This window comes from Hemicordylus capensis, chromosome 2, assembly GCF_027244095.1.
Source record: "Hemicordylus capensis ecotype Gifberg chromosome 2, rHemCap1.1.pri, whole genome shotgun sequence".
Classification (NCBI taxonomy): domain Eukaryota; kingdom Metazoa; phylum Chordata; class Lepidosauria; order Squamata; family Cordylidae; genus Hemicordylus; species Hemicordylus capensis.
Window position 1 is genome coordinate 105,628,959 of NC_069658.1, and position 16,785 is coordinate 105,645,743.

The following is a 16,785-nucleotide window of genomic DNA, read 5'->3' on the forward strand; positions in this document are numbered from 1 at the left end:
ACATCTAACTACTGTGTGAAATGCTGGACTAGATAAGCCTCAGACATGATCCAGCAAGGTGGTGCTTATGTTCCTACAAAGGATAACAAGGAAGCAACTGCTGAGCAACCATGGTAATAAAGTAGCTGCTTTTAAGGAACAATCACACTGTTGTGAATTATAACTAGTCTATTTAGCCAAACCATATGAGACTCATAGATTTATCAGAAGATAAATCTTCATGTTGGCTGATTTCTCACAAGGGGTTAAGGCGATAAGATTTTTAGTTTGACATGCTTCATTTATTTTAAGCTTAATTGGATATTTTATGAGAAGGTTTAAAAACTTAACCTGTGTGATGGGCAGGCTCAAAATATGAATAAATTAATATCCTGTTGCCATGGTTTGCAATGTTCCAGTGCAAATTGATTAAACCATCGTGGCAAATGCTGCCTGTGTCTCTTAAAAGAAAACAAAGCTGCTTCGCCCGTGACATTTAGAATCATGCCGAGTTGGCTGAAAGGGGTCTCACGGTCCAGCAAGGATGCTTCTGTTTCATGTTTATTTTTGTTTGCTGGATGGATCGTATCCCGTTCTTCTTCCGAGTAGGCTTCGCTTTTAGAAAGCCAAGGACGGGGCTGCAATCTGAAGGGACCACACACAGTTTGAAAGAGGCACCTCCTCAGAAGGCAACCAAGGCGAGTGATCCGTCCCAGGGGTGGCCTGGAAAAGCAGCCCTGTGCCTAGTAAGCAGAGGCGGCTGGAGCCCAGGAGACGGCGCCACTGCGGCTCCTTTCGTGGCCCCTCAATCTCCTCCTCCTTGGCATCCAGGGACCGGGAAGGGAGAAGTCTGCCTTGCACAACCTCCCTCCCTCTTGCTTCCCCGAGGAATGGGCATTGCCGGGCGACCACCAAGGGCGCCAGCAGCGGCAGCTGCCCAGGTCACTCCAGGGAGTGACTCGGCTGCCAGAGTCAGCCGGCGATTCCGGGTGAGGCGGGCAGGGCGAGGGTGACGGGGAGGCCGAGGTCCGGGTCTCCCTACTGCCGCCGGCCTTCGCGCCGCCACCATTGCCACGCTTGCGGGCCCGGGCTGCTCCCACCACCCCACCGGTTCCCACATGTCGGCCTTTGAGCTCCAAACGGCCGCTTCAGCGGCAGGGCTGGCCCCGCCGCTGCCACCTCTGCCCTCCCTGGTCCCCGCTTCTCCTCTTTGCGTTCCGGGAGCCAACATGGCTTCCGTGTCTCTGCGGCCGTATCTTTCTCGGACTTTCTGGGCATGCGCTCTGCGCATGCCCAGAACGGCCGAGAAAGACACGGGCAGGGAGACACAGGATTACACCGTGGCTCTTTATTATAGAGGATGCCTTGCATTTGTCATCTTTCTTTGATATTATGACATATGAGCTTTTCCTTTATTTATTCCTATGATTCTCAAAAGTAAGATGAATTTTCCCTAAAGAGGCACAAGGTAGTTGATTTGGATTTGATCTTCCAAGTTTGCATCTGAACCTCTAATGAGAAAATAAAGGGATAACCCACCATCCACACCTTTTTGATTCAGAAAGTTGCAGCCCTGGTGCCATGGAGCAATATATACATGGATGGAAGAGATCAGATAGATGTTCAGCCCCTTATGCTTTCTCTCAGAGACCATAGGGTTGCTTTGTAGGCCCCTATGTGCTTGAATGTGAAAAAAGGCCAGTCTGTCTTGGTATTGCAGTGAACGGCTGCAGTGAAATTTGAGAAGCTCTAGTTTTGGCTTACTACACTAGTCTTGTTAGAAAAAATTATTTTACAATAACATGAATAGTTTTGAGGACAAATTAAATGTAAACGGCCATTTGCCCAAAGAAAATGTAATCTAAGGCAGCATATTTCTAATTTATAATTACTGCTCAATTGCATATTCTATTCAGAATACCTTGACTCTACTGAAGCACAGTCTCACAGCCCATGATGAACAAGGAAACATTCTGTATACCAAGAGAAACAGAAAAAGGTATATTAAGCTGAGAAAAGGTAAAGTAAAGTGTGCGTCAAGTTGATTTTGACTCCTGGTGCCCACAGAGCCCTGTGGTTTTCTTTGGTAGAATACAGGGCGGGGTTTACCATTGCCTCCTCTCACGCAATATGAGATGATGCCTTTCAGCATCTTCCTATATCACTGCTGCCTGATATAGGTGTTTCCCATAGACTGGGCAGCATACCAGTGGGGATTCAAACTAGCAACCTCTGGCTTGCTAGTCAAGTCATTTCCCTGCTGCGCCACTTAAGGTACATAATTATATTACCAGTTAACAATAATGAAACACCAACTCACTTACCATTTTTTAGGCTTTGTTAGTGGTTTGTACTTGTTGAATTTCACGCGCCATTCCAGGACATCCTTACAATGTTGACATAGCCCTTCATGTAGTTTTGCATTAATTTTCTACAAGAAACAGTAGAGTTTGCATTTACCGAATTGTAGCTAACCATGTAAGTAAGCAACTATTTAGTTTGAGGAACTATTTTTAAAAGATACTTTATTAGTCATCTAGTCACAGGACACAATAAAAAGAGCTTCCAGTTGGTACATCTAGATGCTTTATGTACACCTACAGTTAGTCTTCTCTTGAATAGCAATCCCTGCAATGCAAATTATTTTGAAACACCTCTGCCATGGAGAGAGAGAGAGATACATGAGGGCCTCACTGAAAAAACCTGTTAATGTACAGCATTCATTGCATAATTCTCTGGAATAGGGATGTGTACAGAATGGATTTGCGTTCCATTCCAAGTTCGGAACAAAACGCAAGTGCCTGGAATGTTCTGTCAGAACAACCGGTTGAATCAGTTGTTCATATGGAATAAGCTTTGAAATTTAGTGTTCAGTGCACCATTTTGGACTCCGGGTGAGGGGCAGTGGGAGGTACCTTTAAAAATCATTATGTGGTTGCTGCTCACACCTGTGCACCCCTGTGAGCAGCAGCCCGCCCAGCATCTCAAGCTGAGGCAGCCCCACCTACGGCGCTCTTCTGGCCTCTGCACATGCACCCCAGACCATGTGCACCAGCCATGATCAGTGGTGGTGCTGATCATGCTCAGAACAGGGTCGTTCTGTTTCAAATTGGAACATTTCAAGCTAGAAACATTCTACCCATCCCTATTCTGGATTGGTGGAGGAAACTGAAACTGTATGGCAAGAATTAGTCAACTAACCCACCTATTGCCATAGTTATGCCAACTCCCATAGTCAACTTCTTTAAAGGTGATACAAGGAGCAAGTCAATACGAACAGCGGCCTTAGAATCATAGTAATTTAGTGTTGGAAGGAATCTTGGAGATCTTATAGTTCAGCCCAGGACTTGCAACATCCCAGATGCCAAGGAGCCATGGCACCTAGAAATTTAACTGTGGCACCTAGACTAAGATATTCATAGACAGAGTTATTTAATAGTATCTTTACTTGCCACAGGAAGCTCTGATTCTAAGTATGTTACTGTAAAGCAGAAAACAAGCCCATTTACCGTCCTCCTCCTCAATGGATGTCACGAAGTCTGGTAATTTTGTCAATTTTGGCTCCCAGGCAATGGACAGTTGTTTAGATCCAGGACAATGAGCTGGTCCTAGATCTAAATTAAAAGTGTCAAGACCTGGTTCAACCCCCTGTTCACTGCAGCACACTCCTACAATATTCCTAATGGATGGCATCTGCTTGAAAACCTCTAGAGGAGGCAAGCCAACCACTGCAAAAGGCAGACTGCCCCACTGTCAAATAGCTTTTACAGTTAGGAAATTGCTCATGCCTGCAGTTTCAACCCCTTTGTTCTTGTCCTGCCCTCAGGAGCAACACGGCCCACTCCTCCTATGTGATACAGTTCTTCAGGTGGCTATCATTGCTACCCTTTGTCTTTTCTTCCCCAGGCTAACCTTAGTTACTACTGGCCAGAATCCAAACATCTCTGTTAGGAGCAACACAAGGGCTTGGGCATACCTAATAGACATGCTGCTTCTAAAAATTTCCTCTGTTTCAAACTAAGTTTACCATATAGCATTCAGGGACACTTCAAGAAATACAAGCCCAGAGCCGCCTTGGATCTGGTTGCACAGTTCTTTGAATTCTGGCCTTCATGTTTAGTGTCCTCAACTTATGCTCTAGTCTCTTATAGTCAGCACCACTCATTCACCTTTATCCTCAATATTCTTGTGAGGTAGAGATAAGACAAACTTAGGTTTATCATGAGAACTTTATGGCTAAGTGAGTTTTTCCCTGGGACACCCACATCAAAACCAAGAACTACAGCCACTACACCATACTGGGCCTTAACAAAAGAGCTGATAAATCATGTGTTTGCAAAAGGGCAAGATCTAATGATCACACCCATGAACTCCAGACCTTGAAAGAGAGCACTAAATTACATGGACTGTACTTGAGTTAGAGCACTGCAGTTCATACAGTATTGTAGCTGCATATGTGGACACTAATTACTGCATTGTCTGGTTACCTCTTAGACACTATGACTTGCAGCAAAAGCTACTGTCCTTAACAGCACCTCACACTTAGTGGTGTGTACCATACTAAAGTAAGAACATGTTATAATCATAACATCAGGTCTAGCCAAAGTCACAGCCATTCTTTACTGAGCCTCTTTCCCTTCCAGCCATTGAGGAGAAAGGATGAAAGGGAGCATGTTTCTAATCAGTCAAAATAAACAATGCTGACAACTTTCTTATTAAAGGTGTTTACTCCAGTACTAAACATCATGCATTAATGTAAAAGCAGCATCACACCAAGTTACCTCAACTCTCCTTATGTTGTTGTTCTCCTAAGTAACAACTCAGTGAACTTTCTCTTGCAGCTAATGTGAGGTGGTGACTTGGCTATCCCAAAAGAGAACACAAGTGGTTGCAGAAGAACACTTTTCCTACTGTCCCAAAACAACTTCAGAGAGAATTCTCTTCTACTGTAGCTATTAAGTCTTTTCAAGTTCTTCACAGCACCATAAGGGAGTACATCCCCTTCTTGGAACCTGAAATCTCTTTCCAGTTCTGGCTCATGTAGTGCTTGCCAGCAGATAATCCAAGATATGCTGTGACTGACCCTTTATAACCGGAGAGGAACTGAGAAGTGAAAGAAATAACAAAGGCAAGAAATAACAGCTCCTCTTTTCATGAAGATAAACAAAATATCACAACTGTTGTTCTGAGAGATACTTAACACTTTTTTAAAAATTGGCCAAATTAAAGGAAGGACTAATTGCACTACACATAAGATCCCACATTAAAAACAGTAAGACCTTATTCATTTACATGGCACGTGTTAGAAGTGCTAAGTGTTTTGCAATATTCTGCCAAGCTCCAAATGATTAGGCAATTAAATGCACAACAGAGAATCTCACGTGGAGCTCTTTTCAAAGTTGCAATTCGCAGGCTGATGAGGAAAACCACTGATGAGCATTAAAACTGGCTTGACTCAATGCAGTAGTGAAAGTTACAAAGGAAGTTCTGGTTGTATGCCCAGTGCCTTTACAGTCCTGAAATCATTCCCTGGAATTAAACCATTTACCCTCATAATTATCCTGCGACCATTACTGTTTTAGCTACACAGGGGCAATCTCTAACCACTAGAGGAGGGGGATGGATTCTGAGGTTGTTCATGTGCTTTCAAGCTCACCCTCACAGCCATAAGGACTAGGAACCATCTGTAAAAAAAAAGCTTAGTTCTCATGATTCCCCATTTGCACAGCTCATCTGGTGTAGTGGCTAGAGTGCTAGACTAGGACCGGGGAGACCCGAGTTCAAATCCCCATTCAGCCATAAAACTAGCTGGGTGACTCTGGGCCAGTCACTTCTCTCTCAGCCTAACCTACTTCACAGGGTTGTTGTGAGGAGAAACCTAAGTATGTAGTACACCGCTCTGGGCTCCTTGGAGAAAGAGCGGGATATAAAATGTAAAATAAATAAATAAAATAAAAAATAAAATAACTCTCTACTATTATAAAGTACAATTATAAATTTGGTAAAACAATTTTTAAGCATGCAGTGGCTGACAACCCAGTGTTAAGAGGACGACCTCCCTATACCGAAGAAAAAGAGAAGCTTTGCTTGAAAAATATAAACTACTTTGGAATGCAAATGGGAAAAAATTATTTTGTTAGTCTGGTATCTGGAAGGATGGTTTAAGTTGTCTGGTTCATTCAATGAAAGCTTCTTTATGGAGGCAATACAAGAATAGAGAAAGCCAAGATTACTCAGAGCTCAAGGTCAGAGTCACGTTTTGGCAAGAAAAAACACAGAACAAGTATTTTACACATTATGAATGTATACAATTAAGTTACAAATGAGTTAAAACACAGGAGACAAAGTAATGGAAAGAAAAAGTTGTAGGGGCATGATAAGTCCATCAATAGAGAAAGCAACATTGGTCTTACCTGTGAAGGGTTCTTTTTCCCTGTAGCTTGAACTCATCACTGATGGGATTAGGTACTGCTCATGCTTGAGACAGGCCAGAAGGCAAACTTGCTAGTTCCTACCAATCTCCAGTTCTGGGACAGTAGTGAAGAAGTACAGTATATGAGACAGCAAAATAAGTATACTGAGAATAAACAACTACAGAAAAGAAAGGTTATGGAAGAAGAGACAAGCCGAGATGGGGAGCCAGAGAGGGAAAAACTATGTATTCCATTTCCTGGGAGCTTCCACCACCCAAAAGCAGCTGCCCTCCTTGCCATGGCAGCAAACATATATACAGAAAAGTGAGGCCTCCCAGATATGACATCTAGGAGGGTCTGATGAGCTCCAGCTACAGGGAAAAATAACCTTTCACAGGTAAGACCAATGTTCCTTTTCCCCCTGAGCTGGAGCTCATCACTGATGGGACATGCCCAAGTGGTATGCAGTTTGTAGGGAGGGTAGGATGTCATCAGAGCACCTGTTGAAGCACTGTACGGCCAAATGCCTCCTGTGGAAGTGAAAAGGACTGAATTTTATAATCGCATATAAATGGAGTAATCAAGGATTATGTTGCAGCCTTGCAGATGTCCACCAGTGGAGCATGGGCAGAGAAGGCCATGGAAGCGACCACACTACATGTGGAGTGAGCCGTGATCCCAGCCAGCACCGTGGAAGCAGCCACACTACGCATGGAGTGAGCCATGATCCCAGCCAGCACCGTGGAAGCAGCCACACTACGCATGGAGTGAGCCATGATCCCAGCCAGCACCAGCAGCCGCCGTGCTTCATAAGCTATCTTGATGCAAGATTTGATCCAATTTGCCAAGGTGGCCTTAGAAACCTTCTGCCCCAATGACGGGTTCTGGAAGGACACAAAAAGCAAGTCTGACCACTTCCAGTCCTTGGTGTGATTGAGGTAATTAAGCACCCAGGTAATTAAGCACCATTGAGGTAATTGACCACCCAGTGCATGTCCAATTTGCGCCAGAGCTTCTCCTTATGGTGCCGGGGGTTGGGGCAGAAAGAGGGAAGAATGATGTCCTGTGACCAGTGGAAAACAGAGTTGACCTTAGGAAGACAGATAGGATCAGGTTTCAGCACAACTGAATCAGGTTGAAAAATACATAGTTCTTTGCGTATAGACAGCGCTCCCAATTCTGAGACCCTACGTCCGGATGTGATGGCTGTCAGAAAAAGTACCTTGTATGAGAGGAGTTTGATAGGAATGGACACTAAAGGTTCAAATGGTGGCTGGGTCAAGGCGTTCAAGACCTTGTTGAGACTCCAGGAAGGAAAATGTTGGATGGGGGAGGGGGGCAGGTTGGAGGCACCCTTCAGGAAACACAAAATGTGGAGGTGAAGAGTATTGGAGGCTGGAGAGCAGAGGTCCAGGACTGAAGCCAAGGCAGACACCTGGCATTTCAGCATGTTGGGTCTGAGTTGGAGTTCCATCCCCTCTTGAAGGAAGGTCAGCACCTCCGGGATTCCTGCCAACCAGAGGTCTTGATGATGCCTGCAGGACCACCTGGAGAAGGCCGCCCATGTGGCTTGGTAGATTCTCTGAGAGGAGGGCTGGCTGGTGGTATTCTGCACTTGAGAGGAAAAGCCTGCTGAAATCAACTTCTCGCACTCAACCTCCAGGCACAGCGCTGGAACCAGACTGGATCTGGGTGGACCATAGGACCTTGAGTCAGTAGGTCCTGGTGAAGCTGTAGGTGCTGGTGGGTGGGGTGGGGTGGGTCGACAGATTGAGCATATCTGGGAACCAAAGCTGTCTAGTCCAGCGAGGAGCTATTAGGATGAGCTCAGTGTGCTCTAGGAGCAATTTTGTGATTACCTTTGGGAAGATGGTCGGTGGAGAGAATGCATAGAGGAGTCCTGGTGGCTAGTGGGCTGTGAGAGTGTCCGTGTCCTCTGCTTTGTGACTGAGGAACCGTAAGAAGAAGCGGGGAAGCTGCGTGTTGGTCTTGGTGGCGAAGAGTTCCAATATCAGGTAGCCCAGATGACTTGTGATATGCTCGAATGTTGCTGGATTGAGTGACCATTCTGCGAGATCCACCTGTTGGTGACTGAACCAGTCTGCCTGGGTACTGTCTATGCCGCCGAGATGTTCTGCCAGTATTGACAACAGAAGCATCTCTGCCCAATCAAAGAGGCGGGTTGCTTCTTTCATCAGCACTCTGGAGAGAGTGCCATCCTGGCAGTTGATGTGGGCCTTGGTTGTGATGTTGTCCGTGTGAAGTAGCACATTCCTGCCCTCCAGAAGCTGATGAAAGTGAAGCAGGGCCCGCCTGGCTGTGCTGAAATCCAGCCAATTGAGCCCCCTCTTTGTCTCTTCATTGGACCATAGACCCTGGGCTGGGTGCCTGACAGACTGCTGCCCAGCCCGAAAGGCTGGCATCTGTAGTGATGACAATCTGATGGGGAACCACCGGAGACCTCGGTCGAGGGCTGCGGATAGCCACCAGCGAAAGGACTTCCTGACGTGGTTTGTGAAGCGCACTGGCACATGTGCTCCTGCCATGATCTGATCCTAGAAGGGCAGGAGAAGCCCCTGGAGTGGGCAAAGCATGCCACCTGGTCCAAGGGGTGCAGTCTATGCAGGCTATCATCAATTCCAGGACCTGGGACAAGAGCATCAGGTCTGCGGAAGGAGCAAGACAGAGGGGTCGAATGAGAGCAGCCAGCTTGGTTTTTCTTTCCGGTGGCAAGGAGACCAGCACTGGAACTGTGTCGAGAACTGCTCCCAAATGTTGCAGAGACTGAGTTGGGCAGAGATGGTGCTTTTCGGTGTTGACAATGAAGCCATGATCACTCAGGCACCTGAGGGTTTGAAGGACATGTGAGCGGGCTAGATGGAAGGATGGAGCCCAGACCAGAATGTCATCTAGCTACAGGTATATGCACACCCCCTGTTGGTAGAGGTACGCCATGACGGTCACTATGACCTTCGCGAACACTCTTGGTGCTGAGGAGAGCCCGAAAGGGAGCGTTCTGTACTGAAAGTGTTGTGCATTGTAAATGAAGCAGAGAAAACCCCTGTGATCCAGAAGGATGGGAATATAGAATATGAATAACGCCTCCGAGAGGTCTATGGATGCCAGAAAGTCACTTGGGAGAACTGCTGCTTTGACGGAACATAGGGATTCCATCTTGAACTTCTTCCTGAGGAACCTGTTCAAACGCTTGAGGTCCAACACTGCCTTCCAAGAGCCATTCCTTTTGGGGACCCAAAACAAGAGTGAATAAACGCCTGAGCATATTTGTGTCAAGGGTACAGGTGCGATGGCATGTTTCTCCAGAAGATGATGAATTACCTGATTCATTCGCTCATGCTTGTCTGCCCTCTTGGAATGCAGGGTGACCATGTAGCTGTTGGGAGGGAGGAAGGAAGATAAAAATCGATGGAATAACCATGGAAAATGGTGTCCAGTAGCCACTGTGTGGAGGACATCCAGGTAAGCGCAAAGTGTGAAAGCATGCCCCCTATGGGGTAGGAGTCATTGCCTCTTGTTGTGTGGGGGAGTAGGGTTGAAGGATCTAACACCTTGGTTTCTGCATGCTCCCTTGTGGCGAGGCCTCCACTGGGGCCGGGAATGGGCCAACTCGCTGCGGCCAGCTTGCTGCAGGACACCTCAACATGGCCAACTCACTGCAGGGGCAACTCAATGCAAATCTCCAATAAGCATTTCAAAGCAGTTCCCTGCTCTCTCTTCTTTCTCCAAGAAACCCAATAGTGCCCCGCACTGCAAAGCAGTTCCAAGCTCTCTCTTTGCAAACAGCCCGCCCCGCACTTCAAAACAGTTCCCTGCTCTCTCTATAGGGATGGGAAGTGGGCAAAGGAGGCAGAGAGCAGCCTACTCCTGCCAGCAATTAGAGGACACGCAATTATTACTTTATTTGAATTTGAGTTTAATGGGATGTCTCCTCCTACCTCTGGTGTACAATACATCAGAATGCAGCTCACAAAAAAGGTAAACAAACCCTAAAACAAACAGTTATATGAAAATATTTGGTCCAACATGCCAAAACACCCCAAAAGCTGCACCTGGCTCACTTTTCCAAAGCCCTTTTTGTCTTAATGCAGAAATTCAAATCAAGGAGGCTATAGAGATAGCAGGGAACTGTTTTGAAGTGCGGGGCACTATTGGGTTTGTTGGAGAACGAAGAGAGAGCAGGGAGCTGCTTTGAAGCATCTGTCGGAGATTTGCAGAGAGTCGGCCGCAGAGAGTCAGCCACAACCCACTGGGGCCTGGCCGGGCCCCTGAAGGTTTGGCCTCTATATTCACCAGACCTGAAGGACTGGTCCCTGTGGAATAGCCGCTGGAGGCGAAAGGAGGAGGAGGGGCAGCAAAGGGTCCTCCTGGACTCCCTTCATGTGCATGGCATTGCTTTCTTGTCCCTTGTCTGAACTAGGACTGGGTCCAAGGACGGGCCAAAAAGATTGGATCCTGAATAGGGAGAGGCAGTGAGGGTGATCTTTGATTTGGGATCCACCTGCCAACTCCTCAGCCAGAGGAATCTGTGCTCTGTCACTCCTGAGGCCAGAGCCCTGGATGCCTGTTGAATGCAATCGAGGCTGGAGTCAGCCATAACGGCAGCCACCTTAGCCATTTTGTTAATACCTTGCCTGAGGTTGGTGTTTTCGGGGGGAACCAATGTCACCAACTCCTTTGCCCACATAATGGAAGTCCTAGCAAATATAGAATTAGCAGACACCACCCTCACTACGGTAGCAGAGGCCTTGTGCGCCTTCTTTAGTAGTAAATCTGCTTTCATTTCCTCTATGGTCTTTAATTGTTCCTGTCCCTCAGTATTAATAAGGGTCCCTGAGACCATCTGCACAATGGGAGGGTCGATATGGGGGGCAGCCAGAAGAGAGACAGCCTGCTGGGCGAAGGTGTAATGCTTCCTCGGGTAACTACCAATAGGCCTACAAGAGGCTGGCTGTTGCCATTCCGCCAACATGACTTGCTTAAATAGGTTAGGGAAAGGAACCGATGATTGAAGAGTAGACAAAGTGGGAAAAACATTCTGATCCAAGTCTAAAGCTTGCATAGCGGCAGAAGGAGCCACATCATTTACTGTCCTCTTAGCCTTAGAAAGTAAAACACCAAAATCATTCGAGGAAAATAAGTGTGCTGAAATTGCAGCTACAGGGGCAGAAGCCTCATCAGATAGCTCTCCCTCTAACCTCTCGGGGTCAATAGGTACAAGTGGGTTTGAATATGTAGGAGACCCCTGGTTCTCTTGACTAGAATCTGAGTCTGGTCTAATAAGTACCCGGTTGGGCGGGGGTAATACTGGTAGAGCGGGTTGGAAAGGAGGAGGAGGGGAGGGCTGGGTGAGAGAGGGCAAGGCTGCATTGGGGAGAGGAAGGGTGGGAAGGGCAGGTAACCTTGGAACATGTGGGCGTTTGTGCTGCACTGCAGCTGTCTGGGATGGTGAGAAAGAGGCCAGCTTGATGGCCCCGTGGAACAAATCTGCCCCGCTCATGCAGTGGGATGGCCTCCCGCCCAGGGCTAGAGTCAGGCGAGGAGGAAGAAAGCCACCTGCAAGGGCACAGGGGCAGCAAGGGGGCAACTGGAGGGGCGGCTGGCTGGGTGTCCAGCAGACGGGGCTGCGCCAACAGCGGGAGACATTCCCACGCAAAACTCTTTTAACCAGCCCGTGTCATCGGGCAGGAAAAGAGGTGCCGGCCACATGCGAGGGGAAAAGGTATTACCTGTGGGCAAGGATTCTTGCAATTCTTGGGCGTCCACAGTGAGTTGCAGGCAGGCAATATCCAATGGCGCCAGCACCGGGTTGTGAGGCTCAATATGGGGAAAGGAGGGACTGCACAGGCCAGCCTGTTCCCCTGCTGCACTCTCCATTGAGGGCAAAAATTGATCTGGTGTCCTTAAGTCCCCCACAGGAAGCACGTTGCCCCTGCCTCCCTTTTTAGCCCTCTCGGCAAGTTATGGTCTTCTTGCACACTGCCTGTATTAACAGGCGTTCACTCAGCCGAAGGGACGCCGAGGCTTTTTTGCACCTTTTAGGTTTCGGTTTGCTGCTTCCTTGAGATGTCTGGATATTTTGGAGGCTTTGTGCAGTGGACGCCGAGCCTCCATGAGGGCAGCCACCGCCGGAGCGGGGAAGGCTTCTGTTTGGGCGGCCGATAACGCTGCTTGTGACACTCGGGGCGCATCGGCGCCGTGCTCTAAAGCCTGCGGAGGGTGAGAGCCTTCTGAAAGAGAGCAGGTCAGAAGCTCCTCGGCATGGGCGCGCTCCATTGAAGGAGCGAGGCAACCAGGACTAAAAACATCTGAAAGTAAGCACACAACTAAGAAAGAAAAAGGAAGCCAATTGAGCTGATTGGAACTGGAAAAGGTTGTTTTAGTTCAAATTTGGTAGAAAAATAATTAATCAAACTAAGTCAGCTCCCTTCCCAGCCTTGCGCAATCTAAGAGGGGGAAGGCGGCAGCTGAAAAGGTAAGAAAAAGTCCAAGGAACTAGCAATGAAAAAAGCCAACGGAGAGAGCAAACTCTCAGTCCTGCACGCCTCAAGCAGACAGGACCAGAACTGGGGTCCAGCAGCAGGAACTAGCAAGTTTGACTTCCGGCCTGTCTCGAGCATGAGCAGTACCTAATCTCATCAGTTATGAGCTCCAACTCAGGGGAAAAATCTAATGTTGAAAACATTAAATTTTGTCTTGAGAGAACAAGAGGAAAAGTGAATGAACCCAGTTCAGGTGCTAAAAGTTCCAGGACTTGTTGACTAGGGGAGATTAACTGGGAGCTAAAATATTTAAAGGACCACTGTGGCAATTAAAACTGGAACAAAGATTTTTAGTTATAAAAGAACAAGTCATTGGCTTTAAAGTATTTTAATCTGAGCTATCTGAAAAGATTAGCTAAATTTATGAGATTCTTAAAAAGTACTTGGCTAATTTCCATTGTACAAATCAAGAAAAGATTGTATGTGGTATTACAAGGAGTGTCTCTTTTATATGAGTTTTGTAATATGCTTGGTTTATTTGAACTAGTTACATCTGTTGTATATAATCAAATGTAATCATCAAAAGAACCTGAGATTGTTAGTAGACTATTAATATTCTGAGAAACATTGTCATACTTGTCATATTATTATTATTACATTTATATCTTGCTCTTCCTCCAAGAAGCACAGAGCGGTGTACTACACACTTAAGTTTCTCTTTCACAACAACCCTGTGAAGTAGGTTAGGCTGAGAGTGAGGTGACTGACCCAGAGTCATCCAGCTAGTATCATGGCTGAATGGGGATTTGAACTCAGGTCTCGCCAGTCCTAGTCCAGCACTCTAACCAGTACACCACGCTATTGTATTAAACAAGAATACAATAGGAAAATCCATGAAATCACATAAAACAACAACAGTACAGACCATAAAAACAGAGCAAGAACAGAGAAAGCAGCACAGGCCTGGGTAAAATGGGCAAGGTATTTTTTTTGCTTAAGGGCAGAAAGAGAAGCCAAAGAACAGACACCCTCCAGGATAGTGTTCCAAAGCCTGAGAACAATAGCAAAGGCGGTCCTGTCCTGTGTTCATGAAAATCAAGCCACTCTCAACATCGTCATATGGAACAGATCCCCCTCCAATGACCTAGTCAGTTAGGCAGAACCATTCAGGAGCAGGTGGTCCTTCACGTTTCCAGGCCCCAAACCATTAAGGGATTTAAAAGGTAATAACCAACAACGTAAATTGAATCTGGAAAAAATCAGCAGCCTGTGCACCTCTTTCAATATGGAAGTAATATGCTCCCAGCAAACAGCTCCAGATGGAACATTAGTCATTACACTGCATTTTGCACCAGCTGAAGTTTCTGAATGTTCTCCAAGGGCATCCCTGAATATGTTGCAGTAACATGGCCAGATGGGTAACTGTGGCCAGATCTGACTTTTCACACCACCTGAAGCTGTTCAAAGGCACCCCTAGCCACTGCCTTTACCCTCAGTATTCAAAAGCAGTGCCAGGTCCAACAATCCCCAAACTGCACTTGTTCTTTCAAGGAAAATGCAACCCCATCAAGAACTGGCTGAATCTACTCATCCTGACTGGGTCTCTTACTGACCCAACAGTACCTCCTCCTTATTTGGATTTACTAGCCCACATCTAACCTATCAGTGCCTCCATCCACTCCCTCCCCAGGATCAGATGACGAGAGATAGAGTCATGTACCTGCACATATTGACACTTCAGCCCAAATCTCCTGATGACCTCTCCCAGTGGTTTCATACAGATATTAAACAGCATGGAATACAAAACTGGACCACAGGCCAAAGGGTTGAGGAGAATCCCCAGCACCACCTTCTGGATCCTGCCCTCAAGGAATGGCTGGAACTACTCCAAAATCATGCACCAAATCCCCACAGCCAAGAGGCAGTCCAGAAGGTTGCAATGGTTTATGGTATTGAATGCTGCTGAGAGGTACAGCAGAACCAAGAGAAATGCACCTCTCACCATCTAGTTCTGAGCATAGGTCATCCACTAGGGTGACCAAGGTAGTTTCAATCTCAAACCAGCTAGGGCTGGAAGCCAGTTTGAAGGTCCAGATAATCATACGGTTAGACAGAGATATAAATAACATTTATTAAGTGTTGGAACAATATTGTAATTATTTAGCCAATAGGAGATCTCATGGTGGGGGGAGAAATCCCCAGTTCCTTCAAGAGTAAAAGATGCTGGCTGCTGCCCTGTCTGTGAGACAACAAAGAGATTGATAAATGCTTTTATTGTTTTAGCCATAGGTAATATCAAATCAAACTACAGAAAAATAAAACATTCACGGTACAAATAGATTCTGCATGCAGGGGAAAAACGAGACACAAAATCTTTATTAAATTGTTAGACTCAGAAGCATAGGTTAAACATTTTACTATTGGCAGCAGCCCAGGCAAAACCCACCTCCATAAGAATCATCTTATGGGAGACTAATTTTTTAAAATCCATCTTCAGACCAGTTGGCTATTTCCCCTCCAAAACAAAATCCTAGAATTTTAGTTGAACTACTGATGAAATGAAACAGTAAAAGAGATAAGTGGGAGATGTCCTCTACAAAGTCACTGACACAAGAACAGAGATGAGAGTCATAACATACTTTCTTGACGTGGCCATCTAAGACTGAAGATGGCATTTCTTGCATTCTTAGCCTGTTCAATGCATTTCTAAGAGTAGGTTTAGAAATAATTTTCAAATAGTGTTGGCATTCAAAATTATATTTTATCATGGCACACCAAGGGGCAACTTTGCTAACAGGCGGCACATAAATAAGCTAGAATACATTATGTGCCTTAGATTTGAAAATGTGTCTTGTAGACAGATGATTCAAGGAGAGAAGGTATTTCGGGGGGGGGGGAGCCAAGAAGCTGAATTGGGTAAACAAATATTTGAAGCCATATGGTATATTTTAAAGTGCTGCTCCACATTCATCCCATAAGGTACCGTGTAGATAACCTGGTATTTGGAAGTAACATCACCTTAAGACAATAACCAAACGCTCCAATAGAGATGGTTGATTTAACCGACAAAATATCAGGATTACTGAGGCAACAGGGACACACAGCAAAATTGCTTCCTATTGGCAGCATTTTGGCTGCTTGACAGGAGGTCCTGCTGCCCACTCTATTTCCTCACCTAAGTGTTTAATTATTTACTGCAATTTCTCATCATTAAGATTAACATTACATTTAGTATTTTACAATAGCTAGTTATAGATTGCGAAATCATTTGTGCAAAGACTACAAGCAATAACAGAAGTGTGGAATGTAACAGACCTTGTGACCAGATGGTATTATAGTAAAGAAACCCAAGGAGAAGTGTAATTTCCACATTTTTTGTTGGGTTTCTCTTGTCCCAGCTAGTGAGAAACCAGAAAGGGTTATGCTACCACAGAGCACTTTAGTAGTCATGTTACAGCTTTAATCTCAAGCTGGACAATAGAATCACAAATATTTCTTTACTTGATCTACTCAGTGACATTTCTTTTGTCTAATCTTTCAAACTCCATTATCAAACAAGAATTACAGTGGTAATATGACTACTGAAAGCATTTATACAGTGGAAGAAGGTTTGCATGCAATGTTCTGAACAGGATGGCTCAGCTGAAAGAAAACTGATGGGTGTTCATGGCTTTAAGGGCTTTGGCAGAATGGTAGAAGGTAAAGTGTGTCATCGGGTCGGTGTTGACTTCTGGTGACCACAGAGCCCTGTGGTTGTCTTTGGTAGAATACAAGAGGGGTTTACCATTGCCATCTCCTGCACAGCATGAGATGACGCCTTTCAGCATCTTCCTATATTGCTGCTGCCCTATATAGGTGTTTCCCATAGTCTGGGAAACATACCAGCAGGGATT

General features: G+C 46.0%; 1 protein-coding gene across 2 annotated transcripts in view; it reads right to left on the bottom strand.

The window, feature by feature from the left end:
- C2H9orf85 (chromosome 2 C9orf85 homolog) overlaps positions 1–16,785 on the bottom strand; it is a 53,720-nt gene that overhangs the window by 21,437 nt on the left and 15,498 nt on the right. Inside the window, exons 2-3 of one of the 2 annotated variants that reach the window (XR_008315749.1) lie at positions 2,304–2,410; positions 1,901–1,952 (exon numbers count right to left, since the gene is read on the bottom strand). Coding sequence is in view for 1 of the 2 variants with exons in the window: in XM_053294027.1 (XP_053150002.1) it covers positions 2,304–2,410 (107 nt within the window). In the remaining variant the exon portion in view is untranslated. The remainder of the gene's footprint in view (positions 1–1,900; positions 1,953–2,303; positions 2,411–16,785) is intronic. The other variant, XM_053294027.1, reaches the window with a different exon arrangement.